The sequence below is a fragment of the Centroberyx affinis genome, unplaced genomic scaffold (assembly GCF_046629955.1).
Source record: "Centroberyx affinis isolate AG114_WGS23_722 - 3 ecotype Tasmania unplaced genomic scaffold, CSIRO-AGI_Caff_v1 ptg002045l_1, whole genome shotgun sequence".
Lineage (NCBI taxonomy): Eukaryota > Metazoa > Chordata > Actinopteri > Beryciformes > Berycidae > Centroberyx > Centroberyx affinis.
The window spans coordinates 132,050-154,380 of record NW_027280380.1 but is presented as its reverse complement, the minus strand read 5'-3'; the positions used below and the strand labels follow the sequence as shown (position 1 = coordinate 154,380).

At 39.4% G+C, this 22,331-nt stretch overlaps 1 protein-coding gene across 1 annotated transcript in view; it reads left to right on the top strand.

The window, feature by feature from the left end:
• Positions 1–865: 865 nt before the first annotated feature.
• Positions 866–22,331, top strand: part of rxfp2a (relaxin family peptide receptor 2a) — a 38,870-nt gene continuing 17,404 nt past the window's right edge. The window contains exons 1-7 of the mRNA XM_071531151.1: positions 866–1,007; positions 4,993–5,076; positions 5,645–5,750; positions 9,853–9,924; positions 15,275–15,346; positions 16,852–16,923; positions 21,118–21,189. Coding sequence (XP_071387252.1) covers positions 866–1,007; positions 4,993–5,076; positions 5,645–5,750; positions 9,853–9,924; positions 15,275–15,346; positions 16,852–16,923; positions 21,118–21,189 — 620 coding nt within the window. The remainder of the gene's footprint in view (positions 1,008–4,992; positions 5,077–5,644; positions 5,751–9,852; positions 9,925–15,274; positions 15,347–16,851; positions 16,924–21,117; positions 21,190–22,331) is intronic.

Below are 22,331 nucleotides of genomic sequence, written 5' to 3'. Positions count from 1 at the left end.
ATTGGAGCTCAGCTCCCACTGGCTCCCACATAACTTGAACCCTGGTTTGCATGTAAACACACTCGGCTCTTGGGCTCTCTTTTCATGTCAGTCACATATACCTGTACATGCACGCACACACGTACACAGACACTCACAAAACTAAACCTATACATATACTCTTCCCCACTCACACTTCTCTATATCTTCCATGTTCTTACTCTCAGTGCTTCTGTGCCTCACCAGTTTTGACTTGTCATGGAAAATGTCATGGAAGACACAGCATTAATTAGCTAGAAAAGAAAATAGCCAAGTATAGGAGAAAGAGCTTCTCGAAGTCTATTCATATAGCCTGTCAGTAGAAAGAAGGCAATAAAGAGAAGAGAAGGCTGCATGTCCCCCCCCACCCTCACCAGATGTGAATAGCGATTTTGGTTTGTGTTGCAAGCCAGTCGAGGTCCAGAGAGACAGCTGGCTGAAATGACTACACAGCAGAAAATAGCTCTTTGGGCCAGCTGAAGAGCCTTATGCCTGACTGTGTTTTGCACACAAATGAGCTTCATTTTAAAGCAGTGATAACTGATTTGGACAGAAGAAATGTACCCACATCCCCTGAAAATGCCTCTAAGTTGATAGTTTATATTCACCTTTTGTATGTCTTGGTTGAACTGGATATTTGTATGACTTGGTGTCACATCACATTCTTTCCACATATTTCTGACTGGAAGAAACGTTTGAGTACTGAAATTCAGTGCTATTGAACTCTAAGGAGACAGTGCTTCTTTCTCTATCTCTTCACACTCTAATTAGCTCCCACTCTTTTACCTTTCTTCTCTCTTTCCCCTCTCCTTCCCTTTCTCTCCCCTCTCTCCCTGTAGCAGCAGCGATGGTGGCCAGCAGGGCAGAGGTAGAGGCTGATTGCCCCCTGGGACAGTTCCCCTGTGGGAACATCAGTGTGTGCCTCCCTCAGGCTCTGCAGTGTAATGGACACAAAGATTGTCCCAACGGAGCTGATGAGCGTCACTGCGGTAAGTGTGTGTGTGTGTGTGTGTGTGTGTGTCTGTCTGTGCAAATGCAAATGTATGGTGATGCATAGTGAATGTGAATTTGTTTGAGGTTGTTTTGCAGTTGAAACTCATTTGTACTGCTGATTGGAAAAATAAAGGGTAATGCTGTCATTTGGTTCTAAGTTATAATAATGTCATCAAAGCTGTAGTTTGTAATATTTTAAGACTTAGACATTCTCTAAAACATCATCAGTTATTGAGAGAGATCATTCAGGCCACATGCCCACCTGCAGACACAAAAAATGCAGCTTGAAGCTTTTAACTTTTTCTGCCATTGGGACTAATCATTATCACACAGTTTATTTGTAGCTTGGTTAAGAATGCAAGCGCCATTGTGCCACTGTAAAACTATGTTTAACATGGAATACACATATTCGCTTTTACATATCTTTGAGCTGCAAATAGAAGGCCTATACTGCAAAAACTGGTAGTATCAGAAGACTGCAACAATGTGGGAAAGATGTCCAAACAAACAGTGATTTCTTGAAAACTTACCAACTCCTGCTTTAAAGAAAGAGTGGTGAGTTTCATTGCCAATTAGGATATCCACCACTGAAAAGAAAGGTTACAGGTCATATAGACAGAGGTTGCTGTATATGCTGTACTGTAATACAGAAGATATGAAACTCCCAGATCTCCCATATCTTTTAGAAACACATTTGTGCATATTGTCACAAAGGTAGTTGTTTGTCTGTTCATTACAGTGTTATTATAGTGTTATTATGCCATCTATGATTTGATTTCATATGTGGGTTTCAGAGTAGCATTGGCTCACACACACACACATGCTACAGCCTCCACCACCATTGAATGTGCTCATCTCTTGTGTTTAAGTCAGTGACGTTAGCTAGAGCAGTGTTTCTCAACGGGGGGCCGCAAGGTGATGGGAAAATATCGAAAGGACAGCAATAAACATCAAATCAAAAATGATTTTTTACCCAAAATTTAACACACAGCAGTCCAAATCTACATATAAGGTGGTAAAATAGATGATGAACATTCATTAGTTTTTATTTTTTTCCCCAAAAATGCCCAACACATTTCCTGCCACTGGCTGCACAGCTGGTGGGTCTTGTCATTGGTTGCTATCAACGCCCCCAAAAACAGCTGTAAAATTGGCCATTCAGTCAGAAAAAGTCAGAAAAAATTAGACCAGATAATTAACACACATCAGCTCAAATTTACATATAATGATATGAATTATCTAATGCAGTGACCATTAATCCCACCAGTATTTTAATTGATCAACATAGCCTAATTTCCATGTCACATGCACAAAGCTACATTTGGCAATGTTTCTCCTTCACGATACACAGAATAGATACGTTTTTAACTCGACCATCCAAACAAGTGTCTGCTAATCCAGAAACACAGAGATCAGCCAACAACATCTTCAGTTAGTGCTTCATCGAAGAATGAGAATGCAGCAGTCCCTGGGCCAACGCACAGTGCTGAGGCCACAGTCAGCAATAAAAGGCACAAATGCTCAGCTGGACAGACAAAACGTTGAAAATATGATGATTGTTATAACTATGGTTTCCCGGGAGCAGAGGCTCAGCTCAGCCACAAAGTGTCGTCTGCTCTCAAGTGCTGTGATGCCTTATGACGCCCTCCAAGTAGATCAGACATTTACAGACAAAACATGGCATGTACAAAATATATCCTATACTGTGGCCCAGAAAATAGCTGTGCACAAAAAGACTCATGCTACTGGGGAAGAGTTGATTATGCATGGGCAACTGAGATAGAGAAAAGAGACATCCAAGCAATTAATCAAAAAGTTCCGATATCAGACGACACTGTGAGTTGCTACGTCTCAGGTGAGTCTGAGGACAGAAGAGTACAGTGTGCTGACTGAGCGGCTCTCACAATGAACAATGAATGGGAAAAGGAAATAAAGGAGGAGGATCTTTTTTGTTTTGAAAAGAACTAAGGAAAGCAAACAGCACCTGCAAAAGATCTGTTTGAAGCACTGGATAATTTTATGAAATCCAATAGAATAAACTGGACTAACTGCATTGAAGTGTGCACAGACGGAGCCGCGACCATGAAGGGCAGACACTCTGGGGTAGTTCAAAGGATGATAAAGGTCGCTCTGTGTGCGACTTTTATGGACTTCTTTCTCCACGGAGGTGAACTTGCTGCGAAGGACATGGAACGAAGCCTAGATGAAGTTTTGGATAATCGCTGTGAACATTGTTATCTTTGTCCAAACCAGAGCCACAAACTCCAGGTTACTCACAGCCTTAAACTGCTCTTGCACACAGAGGTGCGGTGGCTGTCCTGTGGTCGGATGCTGATGGATTAGTTTTGTCTGAGGGAGGAGCTGTGTAGCCTTCTGTCAGAAAAGACGCCTGATCTAGCAGACTTTTTGAAGTGGTTCTCTCGACTTAGCTTTGCAGACATATTCAGTGAAACAAATAAGGTCATCGGAACAATGCCGGGTGGAAACACAAACAGCATTACCCAGCGTGAACGGATCGAGGCGTTCAAAAGAAAACAAACTGCAGAAAACATGTGGCTCATCTGGAGTCGCTGACATGTTAACTGTGCACCTGTCAAAGATGCTGCAGAGGTTAAACAGTTACTCTCCTCCACTCTCACAGGAGCAGGCTTCTTATCAGTGGATTAGCAAGCTCTTCACTGAGGACATTTAAGCTTCCAACACAGCTTCCAGCCACCAACTCATCCAAACTCATGGAAGAGCTCATAGACTTACTGTTTGATTCCACTCTGGAGACACTCTGGTCTGAGTATAAATAACGTCACACCATTCAGCACTTCATATTTATGTGAAGCTGCCATCTCAGCCTCGACAGCCCTGAAAACTAAATCATAGCAAGACTGAGAATTGAGGATGACACAGTGTTTGCCTTGTCAAAGATATCACCACGCATTGATCATACTGTTAACAGGCAGCAACAGCAGTGCTGACATTGAGTGTGAGTAGCTCTAACTGTGTTATCAAGAGGAAAATGTCAGCACTGACAAAAGTTAATGTTTCAGAAATCAATTTATCTTATTATTCTCAAGAAATACCCATTCATTTTGTGTTATGTTTAGAAAAGCAATAGTTTAATGTGATGGCACTCAGCGTGTACCATTTATTTAACACACAGGCTGCTGTTTTCATTCATTCAAGTCCATTTATTCATTCATTTTTGGTGCTGTGTAAAAAGTTATTATCAAATAATGTGAGCCAGGGCAGTAAAAGGCACTTTTATGCTACTACAATACACAGGCTGCTGTGTTAGTTCATTCATTTTGGGTAATGTTTAATAAGCAAAGTCAAGCAATGTAGCACAATGTGGCACTAGCAATAAGTACTTTAATTTAATTTAATTTAATTTAATTTAATTTAATTTAATTTAATTTAATTTAATTCAATTCAATGTTTGGTTATGTTGTTGAAAGCAAACACTTTTGTTATCTTAGCAGTGAAAAGACGGATGGGAGACTATTGCACCATGTATAGTGGGGCCTTTTATTATTTTCTTGTGCACATGGCGCTAAAGAGTCCGGCTTGGTCCAGCAGCAGCTCAGCTAGTCAGAGAAATTGTGTTTTCAGCTTCTCTTCTGTAGTCTCCTGTGAGCCATGTTTCTTTTTTTTTAATTAAAATTTGACCTCTTAGGGTGCCAGTCCAAAATCTGTCTGAGCTTATAAATTATACAAGTATATCAAGTTGCAAAGACATTGCTTCCATCAATGCTTTTGTGTGCAATGATTAATGAGAGAGAACACTGTATTTTGGAACAATGTACCCCCGAAATGCCCCTATGCTGGGGATAATAGTTTAGAGATTTCAAATACAGTTTATCTTGTATTACACATTTCCCTGTTTAGAGCTGATAAAGAATCAACAGCATCTACTGTAACTGTGTGTTCTTCCAAATGCATTTTATCTAGCAGGATGTGCAGATAATTCTCCCTTGTTTGGTTTTGCAGGGGACAACATCGGATGGGCAGACTTATTTGGTCGAACATTTCAGAAAGCCAATCCTGTGGACCTTTCCTTCCTGGATGAGTGTTGTAAGTGTGCATGTGTGTGTCTATATGCTTGTATGTGTGTCAGTACGCAGTTTTGTCCTGTGTGTGTGTGTGTGTGTGTCCACAGCTTTATCAGTACAGGCTTGTTACAGAATGTTTTGTGAGAGTTTCCTACTGTTGAGGGACACACCTCCATGCTGGACGAGTGACGATAAAAGGAAAGATTGTAACGTCATCACCTCTTCCTCCCTGATTTTTTCCCCTGTTTTATAACTTACTGTACAGTATAATAAGCCACTGCCAGTGCAATATACAGCATTTTCTTTGTTTTGTCATGGAGGAAGAGGTGATAACGTTATGACTTCTTTTGCTTTTGGTGGGATGGTGGAGTGTCCCACATAACCACTGGGAACTACTCTAAACATTTTGTGATAAGCCTCTATCGTAAAAATCCATAAATGCCATTTGAAGGTTATATATTAATTTGTGTGTGTGTGTGTGTGTGTGTGTGTGTGTGTGTGTGTGTGTGTGTGTGTGTGTGTGTGTGTGTGTGTGTGTGTGTGTGTGTGCGTGTGTGTGTGTGCGTGCACGTCCATGTGCACATGTGTAGTATTGCAGGTGTATCCAGAGAGTTGTGACTGTATACAGACAGAGGTGGAGTGTGTGGAGGTCAACCTGCGGGACGTTCCTCAACTCTCTCCCAATGTTACCTGGCTGTAAGTGCCACCGTCTTTTGAGTGTGTGTGTGTGTGTATGCTTGTGTGTATTGATGCATGCCAGTGTGTTCTCCAAAGGTACAGAGTAACCAGCTAGTGGGTTAGCAGGTGACATCATTTCATCAAAAGCAAGATTTATTGAAATTTCTATCCCTAATATGCATCAGTTGAAACAAATACCAAAACCTAACATAAATCTGTCTTCCAGATCTTCTAATCAAGCCGTACCCTAACATATGTGATCACCTTCCAGATGAGTTTCTCAGGACAATTCTCAGACAATTCTAGAAATAACAGCCAAGGAAAAACAAATTAGAAATGTCATCCTGTATGTAGGATATTGTTGTGTGAGTTTTGTTTTATGTGCAAGGATTTCTTGGTTGCTCTACGGGTTGAGAAAATTCTACGACCCTTGGATTTATTAAACATTTTCAAAACAAAATAATTAAACTAAAAGAGAGAAATAGAAGGATTTTTTTTTTTTGCAATACAGCTGGTTGTCTGCCAGTTTGTGTCACAACAAGAGCCACTTTGTGGACTGCTGGCCCTCCCTGTGGGGCCAGTGTGGCTTCCTGAACAGAGAGGTTTTTTACCCCGGCTACAGTGGCACTCTCTCCCTCAGACTGGAACATGGGTTGTGGTGTTTCAGCGGTTGACTTATCTCCCACTTATTACAAAGCCTAACTCATACACCTACACTGTTCAGCCTTGTGCCATTGACTCTCCCCCCAGGACTCGTGACTAGTGTTGCACGGCTTCTCCTGATTCATCCTCTCCCACTGCCCCCCCTTTCTGTGTTTCCCTTTCCCATTTTTACCATTCAGACCCATGTTAGCTCCTCGACCTCTGTGCGTCTAGTTTGACGCCTTATAACAGTGGTTCTCAGCACGGGGTCCAGGGACCACCAGGGGTCTTTGAGGGGGTTCCAGGGGGTCCGCAGCAAACTGATGAATTGTTAAACTTCAGCATTATTTAATTTAATGCATTTAATTTTAAATGGGGGTCTGTGGCTCTACTGTGGACTAAATTAGGGCCTTGTTATGAAAAGAGTTGAGAATCACTGCTTTATAGCATGAATCTGAACAAGCTAGTATCCATTCCCTTCCATTTTGGCCTATCTCAGTAAGGAAGTTCAAACTATTGATTGCTCTGTTGCAACAAGTCATTTATCTGTAATGATCTCTTGGTCCATTGATTTCCTCAAGTTGACTGAAAATTGCTTATACGGTACCCTAACTATTATGCCTCACTTAATGAAGCCAACCCAACTGTCCTAAATGACTATAGTGGAGGAGTGGTTATCTATAAAATCACCCTTAGGTGTAGTGCTGCATGTGTTAGGGAGCTCTCATCCTTTGAATGTTTTATCTTTACTTTCAATAAGCAGCTTCCTATTCTCTTTGTATTGATTAATCACCCTGCAACCAAATAGGACATTATTGAAATGCCCAGCCTCCTTTCTTAGTCTATGGCTAAATACAGCAAAGTTGTTCAAATTCAAGGTGACTTGAATAATCACATCTGCTGCCTTCATCATGGGCTAGCACAAGAATCCCTGGACTTCAGTGAGGCATTTAATCTTTTGCAGTCTGCCAAAAGTCCTAATCATAGGCACGCATTTGACCTTTATGTAATATTACATATTGTTCCTGGGTGGCATTAGGATTTGGGCGTTTCTTAAAGATTTATTTTTGGCATTTTATGCTTTATTTGAGAGAAAGACAGGAAGGTATGGGAGAGAGAGCGAGGGGAGGACATGCAGCAAAGGACCACGGGCTGGATTTGAACGCGGGTCGCTGCGGGAAGGACTGAGCCTTATGGTACACGCCCTACTCGGTGAGCCACCAGGGCACCCCAAGGATTTGGGTGTTTCTGACATTTGCATATCGTCACTGTCAGCGTCATGTGAAAACCTTGTATTGCCAAGCTGTAAACTTTTCAGGAACTAAGAGAAACAGCCTTGTTTTTAGCTTGACCACCATGTATTTATGAGTTTATCCAATGGGGTGTGAAATTAAAACATGAAAACCACCAAGTTACGGCTATTACAAATACTGCAAATATTTTTTTTTTCTCCTTTAATATAGACAATCACTCAGATTCACATGTAGGCTAATTATTTTATAAGTCAAGTGATACATGGTTTGCATGGACACCTTGGACATTATGGCGCCTGTTAAAGTGAAGAGAAAACAAAAACAAGAGTTAAATCCTGAATAAACGATCAACAACATGAAGAGCGATTGCAGGAACAACTGAATGCAATGGAATGTCTAGCACTTCACATGATCCCTAACAGCATATTGTCACTGTGGGCTGAAAACCTTGTGATTCCAATTTTGGTGTTATTTATATGAAAACTTTAATTGAGCAATTTCATGGTCCTGCATGGGTTTGGAAAGTTTTACAGCCTCTTCGGCTTATGAAACCATTTGAAAACCAAGTGGATAAACTGAAGAAATTAATGGGCTTCAAGCTGAAAACAAGGCTGATTTACTTAGTTCCTTAAAAGTTAAAATTTTTTAGATACAAGGTTTTCACTCAACAAGAGCAATATGAAGGACTTGATGCAATAGGACAACATTAAGAATTCAAGAGAAAAAATATATCTCCAGTTTGATCCCATAATCCCAGACCATAATCAGTGTAGTAAATGCTCTGTCCTAAATAAATGGTGCTGTGCTCATGTTATTTTTTACTGAAAAGTTTTACAGCAGTAGAAATCACATCAAGGGCTTGGAGCCAGACAGGCATAACTGGCATTTTGGGCAGATATATATATATCATGTAAGAGCTCTTTAGGAGATCTAGATATTTGCAACAGTTGATCAAAGTTAGGTCTACTTTTTCATTTTGGCTCTCCTGTTAAAATTTGTCAAAACCTACTTCCACCCCTCCAGCGCCAAGCCCTCGATGTTCCCCCTCTATATTTGACATGATCTTTCCTGCAGTACTCTTCCTTAAGCTATTTGAATACTAATACTACTTGAGCAGAAAGTCTGCATAATATTGTATCTTCTACCTGTTCTCAAGGTTATGGGGTCCATTTGCCTAATCATTCTCTTAACTATTCCTTACCTTCTTGTCCCCTAATTTTAAATAGGCACTTGTTCAACCTTGTTTTAAAAAATAGGGAGCTTATCTGAATTCTTCAGTACTTTGCAAACGAATCTAGAGAAGAAATCTAGAGGAGAAAAGTACTTTGCCTTTTTCTAAACTTGCAGTCCTACCTTAAGAGTTAGAAAAAAATCTTTATACACACCTGATTGACTATCTAAGTGCTAATGACCTCTGAAAAATGTATATCTGTTTTTTTTTTGCTTTTTTTACTTTTTCTTTACCTCCTCTGCACTGGCTATCTTTCTGACCTGATAATATTTGATTGACCACGTTTACAGGAAAATATGGTCCACCATCTAATTATATTACTCCAATACCCTGTGAGCAGGAGCATTGCAAGACTTTGGAATTACCTGTCAGAAGAAATTAAGTTTCCTATTCTTTTTTTTTCTTCTTTTAAAAGGTCTCAAGACTCAAGACCCATTTAATAGGCTTGCTTTTTGTTTCTACTGGTCATGTTTCCCTGATGAATCTGTTTTAATGGCCTTGCTTTTTAGGCATTGTTGTTTTTTCTTCTCTTCTTCTTCTTTTATCCCTTGTAAATCCGTGTTTAAATGGAATTTATTAGTGTATTCCATGGAGTTGTCTGTATCCGAATGCCATTTGCAGATGGAAGGGTTAATTTTTACAATCTTGTTAAAGAACTGTTGTATTTTTATCTTTAACTTTCAATGACAGTCGGTGACAGTTGGTGCCTGTTTGCTGAAGATTTACTGCTGTCTTTATTTGCACTTGCCTGATGGAATGTGTTTTAAGTTTTATCATCACTTGTGTTTTATTGCTCATTACCTCCATTTTAAGTTTATGCTACGCCTTTATTATCTTCCTGTGCTGTAACCTTTCCAGAGCGCAGGACAGAAGGACCTTTGGGGGGTTCAAGTCTGTTCTGATCCCTTCCCTGTACCGCTGAGTGTATGTGCACTCTGTCTATTTAGCAGAAATGTGTGGCGTGTTTTATTTCATTTCATGGTTTCTGTTGCAGGTCCCTGAGGAGCAATGAGATCCGAGTCTTGTCCGACAGTGTCTTCTCAGAATACTCTGCCCTAGAGAGACTGTGAGTAATATCTGTGGAGTTGCTTTCCGCACGCTTACAACATACAGTACACATTCGGTTGCTTCAGTCTACCCAACCCATTGTCATCATTCAGTAAATGCTCTGAAAAATTGTCCAAGGAACTGTGTGAGAGTCAGCAGTACTCAAGACTTGACATTTATGGCACTACTTGATGCCACGTGATTAGAACTTAGTGGAGCTTATTAAGGAAACTGGAGCAGACTTGCTTGCGTTTCCCGAACTCGTACTGATCAGTGGGGATTAAATCGATGCCTTCTTCCTGCACATTCAGAGACTGTGACTCCCAGTTTGTCTGACAGGATGACTCTGTTAGAGCTAGAGGGGGATTTCATGTACGGTGGCCTAAGGAGACAACAGTAATACAACAGTAAACAAACAAACAAACATGATGATGAATGAATGGATAAGATAAGATAAGATAGCACTTTATTGATCCCCTTGGGGAAATTCAGGTGCCACAGCAGCAATTGACGGACAATACCAAAGAAGTAAAGTATGTCAAGTACAGGTAATAAAGAAATAAAGGAAATAGCTAACATAGAATATTGAATGAATGAATCCACAGAATAGCTAGAAAGTTAGCCAGATAGATAGATTAAATTAATGAATATAAATGAATTACTGGATGCTCACTTTAAATTCACATTCAACTCCAAATATGTTGCCATTAAAAGTTGTTCTTATATCCAGTTTAATTATCCAGAAAGATAGATCCTTTGTATCCAGAAAAAAAAAAAAAACGAAATTAGATTTGTTTTCCAGTCACTGAAATCAAATGCAAAATAAGATTCAGGCTTAAAATTTATTACAGTATGTGCTGCCACATCACCATATCCTAGCTTTCATTGTTGATTGTTTTTGAAATGTCCAGTAAAAGAGTGGAATGATGTCCTATTTCGCCTGTACCATCTTTTTTTTTTTTTTTTATCTCTGGGATCGCAATTCCTGTAATTCTGTCCCATAACTCACTGAAGATATAATAGCTGCTGACTGAGAACTGTGCTGCTGCCAGGATGAATGTTTCTCTTCTTCTGTCTTCGAAGGAGACATGATTTCACTTTGATGCAGTAACTCTCTCCGTCGGACAGAAGCTTGTGCGCTTGGAAAAATATTTTATGAGTGTGTGTGTGTCTGTTTTTCTTGTGCAACTTCCTCTGCAGCTGTGTAGGCTGAGGCCGACAAATTGATTAAGAGATGTTTATGTAACGGACACTGTAGTTTAAGCAAAGCATCTGATTGGTCAAAGACACGTTCTAACCATGCTGATAAGTCTTATCAAAACTGTAATGATGTTAAATGATGTAACCAGGGAGCAAATTACCAAATATTCTGGCGTCTCCAGTTTTTATTCTTATGTATATGCGCTACCTTGAAGGATAATTTTCAGACAGTACACATGCATTGGTAACCATTATATAAAAGAAGGCTGTTATGTCTGTTTGTTTAATCTGTTTTTGTGTGTCTTGCTCTTCCTGATGTCTGTCCTATATCATTCTGTTCTATGGTTGATTGTTGATCAGTGGGAACACCATGCTACAATACTGCATACAAAGCTGTATACACAGAGAGATCAACAAATGCTTATGGTGACGTTTTTTCCTTGATTTAAAAGCTGTTGCATGCCCTGCCAGTACACTTGTTTCTGGTTATAAATAACAAACATTGTAGATTTGTGTAGGCTACATATGAATGAGAGTGCGTGCATTTGGATTTAAGTACCCACAAACTAACATTTCTAAATCTGTTGGATGCTGTTAAATAATGCAGGCACCAAGGGTCGTGAAAGTCAGTCAAGACACAAATGACTATGCAAGCGATTAATTATGTAAAAGAGAAACATAAAAATTGCAGTTAGGTTTTTTTCTGCAACAACAACAATAAAATGTTGGAAAAATGGGTTTCTTGGAAGGGTCCACAGCAGTATCATCAGTCAATTCAACTCTTGAGTGTAACAATCCACATTAGGACGTGTGATGTGTTTATGTTTATGTTTTATTATAGCTTTTATTATAGCTTTGAACAGCTTTATCAGCCGTGAAGAGCTATATCAGCTCTGTGAGTTAACAAACAACTCTCCAGTCAACACTTGTCAACTCCAATTAACTGTCGCTCTAAAATCAACTGTTCTTAACCCTAGAAAATCTGCTGTGTGGCCAAGAGAAAATACAGTTTCCCCCAAACGTGTATTGCCACATGGCTTAGTTTTGAAAAACAACAGCAGAGTCAGGCATGACACCTCTGGAACATTGACCCCTGGGCAGATAACACAAAAGTAGAGTTGTTTGGTTGGAAATCAAAACAACATACCTAGACACGTTGTTGATGTGGCAGGATGCCCTCAACCATCGCTGATGAAAATGTGATGCCAGGCTGAATTAAAAATCAATTGAGTCAGTGGGGTCCACAGGTTTCTGAATCACAGGCAGTTACTTTTCCACACAAAGCTATCTTGGCTGACTTTTTGCTCTTTTTGTTTGATAAAAAGGACAAAATGACAAAGCTTGTTGTTAAGGAGGCATTTTCCCTTTTCCTTCACACTGTATGCAAAGCAAACAATGTAGCACTCCCACATCAAAGGAATCTTTTGGTGCCAAATGTATTCATATTGTGCTTACATTAGGCATCTACGGAAGAGGATTAGGGCCACATCTGAAAAATGTATTTGAGTTCTGAGAATAAAGTCTTTAAAATTCTTTATAATTCTGACTTTAAACTCAGAACTGAAATACATTTTTCACATGTGGCCCTAATCCTCTTCCGTAGGCATCTATTATTCTGTTTATAGCATGCATATTTCACCATCTATAACTTGACTTCATGGTTTTCAGAATAAATAATAAATCTTTGCTGGTACTGGGTTTTGTAGGGAAGATCTGCTCTCAGATGGTTTGGTTGCAGATCCAAAAAGCTAACCATCAGTGGCTAAATTTTGACCACCCAAATTTGCATGAATGTGAAAGCTATGAAAAAATGTCAGTCTTTTGCCTAACAAAATAAATATGTTTTTAGTTTTGTGGGACTCCAGCAGTGTAGCAAACTCTTGTAACTTGGTAACAGTGATGTCAGCCTGCTGCTGCGCTTGTCGTCCATCTCTCCTGTATTTCCGCTTGAGGTGTTAAAAGTACTGTATCATAAGCCGTGAAATGCATGTGTCACCTGTGACACAGCAATTACGAGATCTCCAGACTATCCTTGGTCATTCTGTTATTACCATGGCATCTATAGCCTTGAAGCCACTTCACCTAACAGCTTCACCAAATTTATAGGCAGTGTTTGTAGTTTTTTATCAATGTTTGCTTGACAGATTAAACCTAAGATATGGATCCAACTTTCTCAAATCTCCATACCAAGCATAAAACCAACAGCTGGATGCAAGAAGCTCATGCCCCTTCTCCTGGGTTTGTCAGTAGGCATTTTGGGAAATCACTAACTGAAGTAGAAGAAAACGAGGCAAGTTGAGGGGAAGTGGGTGCCCCAAAACACTACATGATGAACACTTCATCATGAAATAACTCCTGGAATGCATTGAGCATCACAGATTGATGTTACATGACAGTGTACGAAGGTGAACAGGATTTTGGCATCAGGGTTTCCAGGCTTTGGAGCAAACTTGCCTTTGGGAGCTTAGACTAGTAGATATTTCATTACTATTAGCTCTAGAAACAGGGAAGATGCTACATCAGAGGAAGAAAGAGATTGTATTGAAAATGCAGGTCATGTTTTCTTTTCTTTTCTTGCTGAGCCTGATAAAAATGGCATTGTATATGAAACCTGAGTTTGTTTAGGAATATACACACCCTGCAATGTGATTAACTAATTAACTACTTCAAATGGATCATCAGTTTATGTTAATAAGGTCTTGCAGCCATAAGGGAAATACACCATAAAACGTATAGAGGGTGAATTGTTAAGGCTACAGAGGTGTCAAATTATGGGGATTTCATAGCATAACTGCTCTCCGCTCTCCTGGCAGCAAAACATTGGATAGCCATACGTTTTCTGGCTACCCAATCTACACATTCTGGCACACACACACACACACACACACATTGCACTTTAGGTGATGCTCTTATCCACAGTGACTTACAATGAGTACAACAGTAGAATAGGGGGATTTGAGGCCAGCTGGAGTGATGCAGGTTGCCGCAGGGCGGGGAGAGCCAAGCGGTTGGTTTTAGCTGTTCCGTGCGGCCTGGAGGTGCCAGGATGCGGCTCCCTTTAGAAACAAAATCAATTTGAGGTAATCACCCTCTGCTGTGTGTCAAGTGGTTCTTTGTGGAGTCTCATGAGACTTTGGGTTAGTCCAATATTAATACTCAACTTCCTATCAAGTGACTATAATGTGCCACTAAAACGTCTACTGAGTTACAAGTGATACTCATATTTGTCTGAAAAGTTATTCAGTGTCTACAGTTATTCAGTGTCTGGGCTAGGGTTGATCTTAGGTTGGGAGTTAGGCTAAGGTCAGGGTTAGAGTTACATAGTCTGTTGGGTTCAGGGTTAGAGTTAGAGATGCATCAAATAGGCACTTTGTTTTTTGTTTTTTTCTTGCTCTTGGTCACTAACTTGAATATGACATTAAAACCCATTTTTTCAAGTGATTGACTAAGTTAAAATGTGATCAAACAGTTGCTTCACAAGTGTTTGTTTATTCTGTACATCATCACAAAGCATGTCTCAAAGGACTTTACAGAGAACGAGCCTACATAGATTTAACTGATTAACAATCAATCACAAAACAAAATGATGCAACACAGTATACATACAAAATAAAACACAAGGAAACAAAACAAAGAACAAGACAAGATCAAGGCTGATCTATCCTGGCATACCCGGCACCACAGAACAGAACAATAACATGGACAATGACAAGTCATTTTCATAAAACGGCTTTCGCTGTCGAAACGATAATAGGGGACACATACATATTCACAAACACAGCCTCGCAGTCCTAAAGTTGATGGAAAGTCTTAAAGTTCACACAACTATCCGCACCAGCACAACGGGTCAATGGTCATTTGCTAATAATGTGTTTTTAACTGTCGTAATTTGCATCTTAACAATTGGTTGTACCCTGCAGGAGGAGTCTTATTTGTGTCTAGATGGGGAGAATATGCTGATGAGTATTATCTTGTCTTTCTTAGTGGAGTGGAAAAAGAGAAAGAAAAGACCAGGTAGTGGATGATGAAATTACAGCCTATTATTAGAGAGAGAGAGAGAGAGAGAGAGAGAGAAGGGATAGAGTGGTAGAGTTGCAAATGAAAGAGCAATTTATTATATTCCTTATTATAAATTCCTGTTTTGTATTTGTTTTTTTTGCTGTTCACAGGTTCCTGCAGAACAACAGCCTCCAGACCATATCCAGACATGCCTTCAGTGGCCTGTATAAGCTAAACAAGTTGTGAGTACCCTGCTTACCTCAATAATGAAGAGGTAGTGGTCCCTGTTTTAAAAGCTATATGCATATTTTTCCTTCAGTTCACTTTATTCTTACTTTCACATTCTTACTTTCTTACTTTCATCAATGTCTGACACGCTTATCTTTCTGGCTGCCTGGAATGGAGAATGGACAGAGAGCAATCAATCTATCCTATTTATTAATTTATAAAGCACGTCCTATACAAAAGATGGAGTTCAAGGAGCTTCACAGAGAGATTTAAAAAACGACAAAATATATAACGAGGATCTGACAGCCGTCATAACACTACTGAGACTGATAGCAAGATATAAAATCCCCAGCAGGAATGAAACCCTTAACGCTGGCAGTGATAATGCCACAGTTATTGACTATATGTGAGTCTTAAGCTATATACATGGCACTTCTGATACTTTGTGACTCTACCTGTTACTATGAATAAACCAGTTAGCAGAATATTCCACCTGTGATGTCCCGCCCACAGCTGGAACAAAAAAAAACAGTGGCAAAAAAGTAAGAAAAGGTGTAGCCGGCAGCTCCCCTCTCCCTCTTTGAGTGAGCAATAGTTTGTTTGTTTTGATACAGGAGAAAGAAATTATGATCATAATAGTAATAGTAAGTACTGCTTACTGCCAAGTTTTTTGTTGACATTACATATATATAAAATATCCCCATAACGCTGTGCGAGTCAGATTGCACAGATAGTAAAAACCAAAAGTGAAAGTAGTAAGATGCTTACATGCCACAGTAACCCATCTAATATCAGAGTAAGTGAGACATCTTAACCACGGTTGATCTTATCTGGGTTTCTGGGTTTTGAGATGTTGTTTACAAGTGTCGACCCAAGACTATATGAAATATAAGATATAAGATGGCGTAAGATATAAGGTTATGTAAACAGAACCACTAAGTTGTACAGGACTTTGCCACAGACTGAGAGAATTCTAGATTTGGCAGTCTATAACTGACTTTAAAACTACTGTATATACTGTACTTTGGATTATGTTACTGCCCTATTAAACAATATTTAGTGTAATTATCTTATAAAATCATTCATGCATCACTCCACTCTTCATTAATTACTTCACTAAGCAGTAGACGTAAACAAATTAAAAAAAACTCCAGCTATCCCTCTGGCTTGTATGATTGTCTGTTGGTGCTTTAGCCAGTTTGTTGCCGTTAAACAGCAGATCAGCTACTGACATGTAGTGTAATTGTGTTCTGTATATCTATAAATGAGCATGCTCCTTATGAAGTTGAGATAACCGTTGCACACTGTGAATTTGCATTAAGAGATTTAGCAAAGAGAACAGAATGCTACTTGTTTTAGTGTCTGTGAAGGGAAGGCTAGAACTGACTGCAAAAGGATTAGTTGTGTCAGTTTCTCATCCAGCTCTCAGTTGTGTCTTTGAGAGTTAGAGAAACTAGATTAGAAATTAGATGCATCCTCAACCTTCCCCCCTTTCTCTCCCTGTCGGTCATCCTCCCAGGTTTCTTAGTAAGAACTTGATATCCTGCCTTAGTCCTGGTGTGTTCGGGGATCTCCATCAATTACAGTGGTTGTGAGTAGCGCGCGCACACACACACACACACACACACACACACACATCAATACACTCTTATATCATGCCAATATACGAGAGTATGTGTGCAAATCACAAATGATTGTGGTATCAGTATAATTACATTGGTCATATAGGAACATACATGGAGAGACACTGCTTGACTGTGTACATGTGTGCTCTCTCTCTCTCTCTCTCTCTCTCTCTCTCTCTCTCTCTCTCTCTCTCTCTCTCTCTCACACACACACACACACACTCTCTCTCTCTCTCTCTCTCTCTCTCTCTCTCTCACACACACACACACAGAGAGAGAGAGAGATAGAGAGAGATACACGTTTGTAATCCTAACTCTGTGTGTTTTGAGCCCACTGTTCCCAGAATAGATGCTGATAGGTGTTTCTGGTAGTCATGATGTATCTGTATGGGGCAGTCAGTCTGTTTTCTTTTAATATTGTTTTTTTATTTTGCTGTCTAGAAGACATACATGCCTATTTTAGAAAGTCCTTGTAGGCTTGTTGAAATTCGTTCGTGGATTTCCTTTTCAAAAGGGAGCGTGCTCACTCTGCCTCCTGAGCCCCAACCCTAACTCAAGCTTCTCTTCTTTAATTCGTGGGTTAGAAGGTGGGAGGGACGGGTGTGTCCATCCCGAAAATAAACCCCTAGGTACACTTAAAATCTAATAGGTTGGGAGCAGGGGAAGGGAGCTGTATTTCAATTTAACCATAATGAATCATAAATTAGAGTCAGCTTCCTGTGGTGACTCTTAGTTTCCATGTGCACTGAAATCACATGTGACTCAGGAGTACCATAAAACCAAAAACGGATGATCTAATTGGGGCAAAAGCAAGCTTGGGGAAGTGTATTTTATGATAGGTCCAGATTTTTACATTAACCCAGTAGCTAAGTCCAGTAGCAAGCTAAAGGCCTTCTGCAGTGCTGTTGACGTCACTTTTATTGACAGTTTTATGAAAGCTAAAAGCTCAGCATGTCTCTCCAATGTAAGGAATTCATCCAATAGAAATGAGAGCTTGATGTCACCTGCCCCAGCCCGTCACAAGGAGATATTTCCAGAGCCACTACAATGGAGTTTAAAAGGAGAAAAATTTCAGTCAAAGAGCAGTCAAGAGTCAAGAGCTTCTTTCTAAACTCACCATTGTGCACCGACGTTCAACCAGGGAGAAATCCATTGTAGGAGAAGCATTTTGTTGCATTTTGCATTAGGGGTGCGACGCTCACTTTTTTGCGACTGGCAACAACAGTTATGGCTGTCACTATTGCTCTCTCCACCTACACTCAAAACCGGAGTAAAGGTAGCTTGATATTGGATATTCCGTGGATATTTATTTTTCCACCTTCAATAACTTGTAAAGCAAACAAGTAAAAGCACACGGAAGGATATACAATTTACAACCACTGGTTTCAATATTTGAAAAAATATATCCACAGAATAGTCAACACTCAATATCAAGTTAACTTTAATATTGTCATGTACAACCCACAACTAAAGTTCACACCTGTTCTCTGTGGGTTGCTGAAAGGCATTATGGGAAACATAGGAAACCACTAATTGAAGTAGAGGTAGACGAGGCAGGTTGAGGGAAAGTGGGAAAATTGCAACACTTCATCTCAAAATAACACCTGGGATGTATTGAACATCACAGAGTGATGATATATAGTATGATATGAGATGATATGTTAGAGTATCGAAGGTGTATCGATGATATGTTAGAGTATGAAGGTTTTTTCTTTTACTTTAGACTTGGTGGCACCAGATGTGAAAGAGTGGGTGTTTATGACGTTGGTGTTCACTTGTCATATAAGTAGGTTTATGGTGTGTATATGTGGTGCTGCTGTTATCATGCCCAGTGAATGTGTGGGAGATAATCCTGAACACCACTGTTTGAAAAGAGTTAGCCATTCTAGTCTGCTCTGTTGATATAAACTAATTAAGGCGCACTAAGGTGCATGCTGCAGGGTAAGCATGACTAATCATAACATTTAGGTAACAAACTGTGACTCATGTTATGAATTTCATTGGTGTTGTCCTTTATGCCTCATTCAAATTACTTGTGATCTGATTGCCTCTGGTAAATTAAAATAAAATTTCAACGTATTAAATCTGACCACCTCATCCTAATAGAAAAGACTTTGCACACGTATATAATGATAATATTCCTTTATAATATTACTGTTTGTGTTGAGAGATATTACATTACCCAAGGCAAAACCTCAGGTTCACTTTGTTTTTAAAAGCAATCATAAGAAATTTGATACAAATACCATTCAGCTTGTTTTGTAGATGAAACCAGGTGGTGTTTCCTACTGTATATCCCCAAGAGATTTCTATTTACCTGTACGTCGAATAAGCACGCTCCTTTTTAAACTACTGACAATGAAGGACACAAACAACCCCTGGTACAACTTCCTCCAATCCTACACAGCAAAGTCTAAGGCTAGATTTAAAGTCTTAGCTCCTGATTTGTTCCATTACAGATAGCTCAGAACTAAATGCACCATTACTTAAAAAAGCTCAGTCAGCTAATTAGTGTAATTTTGTAAATGTGAGAACACAGTGACCAGATGCATCATTCCCCAAAGCTTGGTGAAAACCCAGTCAGCTGTGAACTGAGGTGTGTGTGACGGATGAATGGATAAACTACCTGACAAATGAGCAGAGCAACAGAAACCGATCCATTGTCCCCCCCCAATTTCACTGTGGGGGACAGCAGTCGATATCTGTTGATACGTTTGTTCTGTCCCTTCTGAATCCATCTGCTCATCAGAAAGCTGAGCCACTGACTCATCTTCAGTTTGACCAGTCTCTCCAGAACAACCCCGATGATATGGAAGTCAGCCAATGCACTTGCTCTTTACAAGGGAGCAATAACCAACGGCCTCCATAACTTTAAGCTAAGGTCTTGAAATCCCTGAATAACTCACATCCTCTGAGTATGACCTTTTTATCCAAATTACTCTTGGTCTTTTGGGTTTTGGTTTAGTCATAGCATCGTCTCCACGGCATCATAAATGAGAAATGATTCACTTGACAAAAAAAAAAAAAAAAGCAACAACATTACCCGGCCTTATTTAGAGACCTGTGAAAGGGACTCGATGCAGTTAATTGTGCTTTTTTGCTTCAAGGACTATCCATCATTGGACTTTATTACTGTTTTCTAAGCTGCTTCATAAGATAAGACGCAAAGTGTATTAGTGGAAAGGCTCCAGACATTTTTTCTCAGTATACAAGAGTGCCTGACACAGTGAAACTATAGTCCCTCTGCAATTTCCAGATGATATTAACAGCACTGGCTTGGCCACAAAACAAACAACAAGGTTTCAACTCCATCTCCAATCTAAAATTAGAGTTAAATGAGAAAAATGCCACTAATGTATGTTGTAGGATTTTTGGGAGTCCAAACCGGACTAAATCAAGCAGATAGGAGTTTTGCTTATTGAAATGTCTTCTCAGGGCAGAAACTGTTATGATTGGTCGCCTGATTGGACCAATCATAACAGATTCTGCCCTGAGAAGATGTTTCAATAAGCAAAACTGCTATCTGCCTAAATCAAGACAGTCAAGGAATAACACCCATTAAGTGTAGATAGATATTAGGGGGCAAGACACCTAAGTGAAATTACAGCTTCTCTCCTTAATAAGAACAGAACAGAGTAACAATTCTACCAGGAGTCAATTACAATCTCTCATAACCTGTTTTAGTCAATCATCAATCTTAACCTTGCTTAGAGTATGCACACCAAATAGACATTGGGACACTGATTTACAACTAATAAATTATATTTGATTAAGTAAAATTTTCTTCACAAGGCTGTCAAGGATTAAAGATGTTCCAAGTCAACTACTAGTCCTTGATTTTATTATATAATTGTTTGAATTATCCAAGTACAAGTACAAGTTCTCCCACATTAGTGCCCCCCTGCAAAAAAATGCAATCATGTAAATTGACATTTAGCTGTAGTGTGTATGAAAGAAGACCAATTTGAGATTATTGTTCTGATACCAGAGAATGTGGTTCTAATTTCTAAGGAGACAATTCATAAAAAAAAAATCTTTAAAACACACCGATCACCTGAAAAAAAAAAATCATCTAACACCTTGACAACTGGGCCCAAACAAGATGATGTGATGTGAAGTTCAGTGTGATGTTTGTAATGTGAGACAGTCTTTTTTTGCAGGGTGTTGGATCATAACCCGCTGAGGAGCTTATCTCATGACACCTTCATCGGGCTCCAGTCCCTCATGTACCTGTGAGTAGAAACTATTTCCGTCATAATCCGCTATACAGAGTGCTGGCTGTCACTGATTTCTTATGCCAAAGCGAGTGCAACAGTATCTGCCCCTGCCGATTTGAATGAAGTTATGAGATTGCAGCAGTGCGCCACCAATTGTCGTTTTCAACAAAAAAAACGATCCACACTTTGAAAGAAAGTGACACATGCTCTTACAAAATGATTGCTGACTTCAAAGGAAAACTCATAGAAAAGCAAATATTTTAGTTGATCTACTTGAAGAGATCTGAAGACAAAGTGCAAACATTTTTGAAGATGGAATCATCAATATTTTTCGGTTTCTGAGATGGAATTCAAGTGGAAAATTGGAAATAGCATTCTGGAATGAAACTCTCCTTTTTTGTTTTGTTTTTTTTACTTGTACACACATGAGGACCTCAAACAAAGTTCAAACATGAATTCCGTTGCATAAAATGTTTTGTTGCTGTCCACCTTAAAACTCACAAACATGATAAACCAATTATTCTCTAAACATATATCGTATATGTAGAAATCCCTTTCACAAGTAGTAGTATTATGAAAAAAAATCCTCTAATCTACTTTTATGTATCATTATGCTTAATGCAGCAAAAAATAGGTTTGCCAGTGTTTGTGTCGAGTATGGTTGAAGAGTTTCAAGCTGTGAGGCACATTGGAATTTTTCACACCAATTTCTCTCATAGATTTTCCTCCAAATACTGAGACATTTTACAGGAATTAAATGTCTTGATCTCCTTCCCGTTTTACTCTGGATAATCAATATTTGTAATCTTTGTGCCTCATTTCATGCTCAACCATTTCTGTTGTAATGAGCAGGTGATGAGGAGGTCATTGGAGTGAATCATTTGGGGTCGAGAGTTTAGACCGCCTGGCAGTGTAATTTTGTGCATTCATTTCATGTAATTTCCTTACATTTCACTGGCAAATAACTCCTAAAGCAGTGGACCTGTGTCTTCTTATTTACATTAGAATGGATCGGTGCCAGTGAAAGTTCTTTCTTTACCTCATGAATAATGCATTTAACTTTAATCTTTTTACTCCTTTCCTTTTTTCCCCTCAAAAGATTCACATGCACACTTGGTATCACTGCCCCCATCCTCTCTCTGTCTTCATCTGTCTTT